The sequence below is a fragment of the Rhinopithecus bieti genome, unplaced genomic scaffold (genome assembly GCF_001698545.2).
Source record: "Rhinopithecus bieti isolate Rb0 unplaced genomic scaffold, ASM169854v2 scaffold_187, whole genome shotgun sequence".
NCBI classification, from domain to species: domain Eukaryota; kingdom Metazoa; phylum Chordata; class Mammalia; order Primates; family Cercopithecidae; genus Rhinopithecus; species Rhinopithecus bieti.
The window spans coordinates 128,363-134,154 of record NW_016802992.1 but is presented as its reverse complement, the minus strand read 5'-3'; the positions used below and the strand labels follow the sequence as shown (position 1 = coordinate 134,154).

The 5,792-nt window shown below is 35.3% G+C and overlaps 1 protein-coding gene across 2 annotated transcripts in view; it reads right to left on the bottom strand.

Annotated features, from left to right (window-relative positions):
* Positions 1 to 2,182: 2,182 nt before the first annotated feature.
* AHCTF1 (AT-hook containing transcription factor 1) overlaps positions 2,183 to 5,792 on the bottom strand; it is a 97,142-nt gene continuing 93,532 nt past the window's right edge. For both annotated transcript variants that reach the window (XM_017875673.1, XM_017875600.1), the window contains 3 exons: positions 4,810 to 4,943; positions 3,702 to 3,784; positions 2,183 to 2,639 (listed from right to left, as the gene is read on the bottom strand). In XM_017875673.1, coding sequence (XP_017731162.1) covers positions 2,447 to 2,639; positions 3,702 to 3,784; positions 4,810 to 4,943 — 410 coding nt within the window. In that variant the 3' untranslated portion in view covers positions 2,183 to 2,446. The remainder of the gene's footprint in view (positions 2,640 to 3,701; positions 3,785 to 4,809; positions 4,944 to 5,792) is intronic.

The following is a 5,792-nucleotide window of genomic DNA, read 5'->3' as shown; positions in this document are numbered from 1 at the left end:
AGGGAACCTAAAGGTTCTGTAAATACATGACTGTTTAGTGCCTAATCCTACAAATCCTTATTTGCTGTTTAAAACTTGCAGTTACTCATCCTGGCAATATTAGAGGTCAGTGAAAATGACAGCAGGAATAACCACTTGCATTGTTGCTGAAGGTCTGCTTGGGCCCAAGCAGTTAATATACTGGTCACAAATTCATTCTTTGGTATTTTTTGATCAGTTGCCTTAGAAACCATGCTACTTTCGAAGCCTTAAATAGCAGCTACACTTACCTAGTTATACACATACCTGGTTACATAATTACACAGCTGTGCCCAGCTGTTCAACTATTCTCTACGATACAGATGAATGCAGAGGCACAGGACAGACAGAACTGATTCCTGCTGAAGATGTAGAGTAATATTGATCATGGTAAAAGCAGGAAGACCTCATATAAGGTTGTTCCATGGTAGCCTATTCAGGACCAGGCCTTTACATATTGTTTTGTCGAGCAAGTCTTTATCGACATTTTACTAAGCCTTTATAGTCCCCTCAAATGCTTCTATCTACATCTAGGAAGCCTTCAGTATCTATCCAGGCAGAATTAACTATACCTGATCTGAGTCTACTGTTTACCTTACTACGATACTAAATACCTTAGTTTGACCAGTGCTGTTACCATCAGACACATAGTTGCTACAAGGTCCGACAATATCATTCATGTGCTATCCTAAAATGCTGTAGCAACACATTTTAATGAGCAGTGTTTTTATTCAAGCTATATAAAGACATTTATACAATAAGTCCATACATTCATTTAAAATATATATAAAGTTCATTTAGAACAGGCAATTTGTTTGCTTATGATCTACATTCACAGAGGGGGAAAAAAGTACATTAATTAAAAACAGGTACCACACATCTATATTCACCAAATTGCGTTGATTTAAAAAAGCATTAACTTGACAAATATTTCATCCATGTTTATTGTGCTACTTGCGCAAAGGAGTAAAACTGCTGAATTATGTTTAGATCTTTAAATTATTCATTTAACAAGTTCATTTAAATAAGTTCAATATTCCATAAATGACAAGCAGCTTAAATACAAGTTTGGTAACTATCATTAAAAAAGTAATAAAATCAAAGTCAGTGAAATTTTCAACAAGGCAGCGTAACATCCATCACTAACCTGACTAAAAGGCTGCACTCGCACTGCTACTTTCACACTGTCGATACTTGGCGTAGGCATTTTCATCAGTTTCTCATTATCCATATTATTTGGTAGAAAAATAAATGCAGAAAGTACACTGCTTATGATTCACATTATTAAAACATTAAAAGCTTAGCCCACAACAGCAGTTCGTTTCTAGGTGATCAATTATTAATAATCCATTCATTACACACTATCAATTAGCTGTTACAAATTATTTTATAACACTTATTTATTGATGAATGTTAGAGCCTACATCAAGTATCATTGCTTAATTGCACACAGTTGTACTGTAGAGAACAGGGCGTGTGTTGCTTTTTTCCTTTTCTGCATCTACTCACTCTCTCCCAACCTTAATAATCTGTGCCTGAGGTTCTGTGAGAATTTGCCAGTTTTAAAACCTGAATATTAAGGGATTTCTGTGGTTCGGTAGCAAGCTCCTTCACAGCAATATGGTAAAAATTTGTTCAGACATCTCATCCTATCAGTATTAGGCACATACAAGACGCACTCAATATCCATAAACAGGTTTATTTTACATTTCCCTTTGAAACCCTTTGATAAGGTTGCAAGTGAGCAGTGAACCGGTCAATCTAACCTGGATTAGTCTTTGACTAATTAAGACTTTAAAGAGTCTGTAAGCTTGCTGAATAAGAGATGCCAACATTATAGTTAACCAATACTTGGATTATTCATTTGAGGTAGATTACACAAAATTTGTGAAACTACAAAGATGGCAAAATTACATGCCCATAATTCAATTTTAACATAGTAACAGCCAAAAGCAAAAAAAATTTTTATGATTAGAAATCTGAATCACAGAATCAAAGTGCATAAATGATAAAATAGTAACTGTAAAAAGAAATATCAATAGTTCAGTCATCCCCATTTTAAGACTGGTCTAATATTTTCATTATAGAGAAAACGAGACCAATAAGCATATAAAACTATCCAAACAGATACCCTTCCCTTTCAAAAACCAACAGACACAAACGACTGTGAAGTATACATTTTATTTAACATTCCATTAAGAAGCCATATTTACATATTATATAAATGTATGAAGTCTTAATATAAAATAGAAAAATTGCCTGGACTGAAACAATCACTCCATATGGAGTTACTTACTTATTGAAGACCTTCTGTTTACATAAAAATTTACAATTTATATAAATTATTTTCTTCCAAACTAGATATTTAATAATCCACACTATTCTGATGACTTTACAAATAGGTGTACATTAAAAACTTCCCAAGAAATTATAGCATTTTTCTGCGTAAAATTTGCTTTGGATACGAAGACAGTTTCTTTCTGCTCCTTCCACGACCTGTTCCTGTCACTTCTGTAGTTTTTCTTGGTTTGCTCTTGACTCCGTCAACTGGGCTAGCCAAGGGGGAAATCAGCCGAATTTCTATGGGAGGAGGTGACCAAGCACTTTCTTTTTCTGTGTTTCTGGGAAAAAAAAAAGATATGATCAAGTAAGAATAAACACATTATGCTGTAAAATAAAATTGGCTTCCCAACATGTTGAGAGAAACCTTAGGGACTGCTTAGTGCGTTCATTTTATAAAAGATATAATGGTTTCAAGAGAACTGAAGTGAAGCTTTAAGTCATATAAGCTAATCAGAAGCAGAGTTAAGGTCTCATTAAGGGGAATTTTTCCTTTTCGATTAGAATATTTACAAACAATTATTCAATTACTGAATTTTCCTCTAAATGTTTCAAATGTATGAAAAAATACTGCTGGATTACAAGGATGGGCCGAGTACCAGTAGTCAGCCCAGGAGATGAGAGCCCCGCAGGCCCATCAGAACTGTCAATGATCAAACACCAGCAATTAGCAAAGATCCATAGAATTTCACAAACAAGAGTTTCTCAAATAGATACGCCAGTATATATATATGTAAACAGTGATATTAGTCATAGTGTCATTAAATCAGTTTTTAAATAAAATGCATCAACTTTTACTTTTATTAAATTCAACCATGCCTACTAAGCACAGCATAAACAAGATACTGTGTAATAAATGTATCTGAAATGGAGTAATTTTCCCATGGATGCAGTTTTATTGCTTTTTGTAAAATAACTGCAGGATTTTAAAATATATTATTATTTTTTACTAATAGTCACCTAATTTTCCTGACAAAGAGGTAAACCATCACACTTCCCTCCTTTACTTTGTTTTCTGCAAAACCACAAAGATCCACTGGGAACTAAACTGCCCCACCTTACCATCCTCCTTTTATTATTTTATTTTATTTTTATTCCTCCCATGCTCCTTTTAAAAGGACTGGGCTTTCACGCTATTAATATATAAAGAAATCCACCTTCAGCAGCGCCTGTAGTCCCAGCCACTTGGAAGGCTGAGGCAAGAGAATCCCCTGAACCTGGGAGGCAGAGGTTGCAGTGAGCCGAAATCGCACCACTGCACTCCAGCCTTGGTGACAGAGCGCGACTGTCTCAATCAATCAATCAATCAATCAATCAATCAAGAACAGAACAGAAAGTCATACTTGCTTGCTTGTTTTGTTTTTGACGTCCTGATTCGCTTCGCTTTTGGCTTTCCCCCAGTTTCTACTGATTGTGCATCATCTTTCTATGGGTTAAATATTTTAAAAAGTTAAGTACTAAACACGAAACTAATTTTAAAACTTCTATACTGAGACAAGGAATACTATAGCCAAACACTGCTGATGAATTCAAACTTGCCAAGTGCAAAATTGACTCCTTTTCTCATACTTTTTAGTAGAAACCTTAGTCATCTAGGCCTGTTCTTAATTCCTACAATTCAACTCATCTCCAAGTTACGATCAGTTTTATTTTTGAATGTTTCCACTGTCTACTGCCCTCTACTCACTCCCTTTGTCCATATCCAGGCTCTCGTTTTCCAAGAAGTAGACAACCAGAGACTATTCTCTCCTACCCACATTTCATCTTTCATAGAAAGTACCTGTCATATACACATGGCTATTCACAATGAACACTCCTCATCTGCCTGCTATTGCCATGCTCTGAGCCTTTGCATCTGCCATTTACTCTGTCAGGAGGAATGCCTGTCTCATCTAACCTTGGTCTATAAAATATTTGAGTATAAATGATTTGAAATAATTGTTTTCATCTCTTCAATGAAACTGTGTATCTCAGCTGAACTGTAGGTGCCTGACAAGACAAGGAATTTGCCTGAATTATTTTTGTGTAATTTGCCCTTGCAGAGTAACAGACTCATGGCAGATAATTCAATAAATGCTTATGAATTAACATTTATAAACATAAAGGACTTGCACTCAATCCCTCAACTTTTTCTTTAAAAAACACCCAGGTAATTCTGATGGACACTAGAATTTAAAAACCTTTCCACAAACAGGTAATTTAAACTATAACTGCCAGTAAAATATCATCAGTAACATACCACAGATGTGTCTTAAAAGTAGGGAGGGTCTCCAAAGGGGTAGACAAGACCATTTTTGGCTTTTAGTATACATGACCGTTATCTTTAAGACATTTACTTAAATAATAAACAAAATTTAAAATCATTAAAATTTAAATAAAATTAAAACAATTAAAACATTAAAAAAAAAAGGTATGTTTTAACAAACACAAATAAAATCATGCATTTCTTACCAGTTCATCTTCAAGCTGGTTCTTACTGGATGTGTTTTTTTGTCTGCTCCTTAAAGTAGGAGGTGAGATGACAAACTGAGAAGATAAATCCGAAACTAATTCTTTCAAATGTGCAGGAACCTCTATTTTTTTAGCTAAAAAAAGTTGAAAAAACTGTGTTTGTATCTTTATATGTATGTGCAAATATATAACCACAATAAAAACCTGGAACAAATGATGTACTTTAGAAAGTACATCAAACCTGGAAACCATTAATATCGTAACCTAATTATCCATGTTAGCAGAGAAATGACAGGAAAAATCCCCGCATCATTTGGGTAAGCCAAATGAGTGGGACGATTTAATGCTTCAAACTACAAAGGGCTACAATATAAAGACAGGCCATGAAAGCAGGTACAGAACTGTCTGTTTAGTCTCTTTCTTTTAATCCTTACTACTCCTCAAGCATTCTGGGGAGGGAAAGCATTAATCCTATATGTAACCTGAGCTAGTCTGTGCCATAACTAATGCTATTCCAGACAAGTTATTTACAAAGTAGGTTTTTTATTTTCAAAAAAGAGAAACTCCAGCCAGTTCATTCTGAACTACTTGTTCCAGTCAAACAGAAAAGTTCATGTCCACAAAAGGAGAAAGTGCCAGGTGCAGTGGCTCACAACTGTAATTCCAGCATTTTGGGAGGCTGAGGCAGGAGGACGGCTTAAGGCCAGGAGTTTAAGACCAGCCTCATCAATGAAGATAGAGCCCTGTCTCTACAAAAAATTTTTAAAAGATCAGCCCATGTGGTGGTGCACGCCTGTGGTGTCAGCTACTTGGGAGGCTTGAGTCTGGGAAGTTGAGGCTACAGTGAGCCACAACTGTGCCACTGCACTCCAGCCTGGGTAACAGAGTGAAAAGCTAACAGGAAGATATTCCATAGATAAATAAAAATGGTTTAAACAACAATTGGTTTAAAATAAGGAATTAAAAACATTTACCCCACAGAC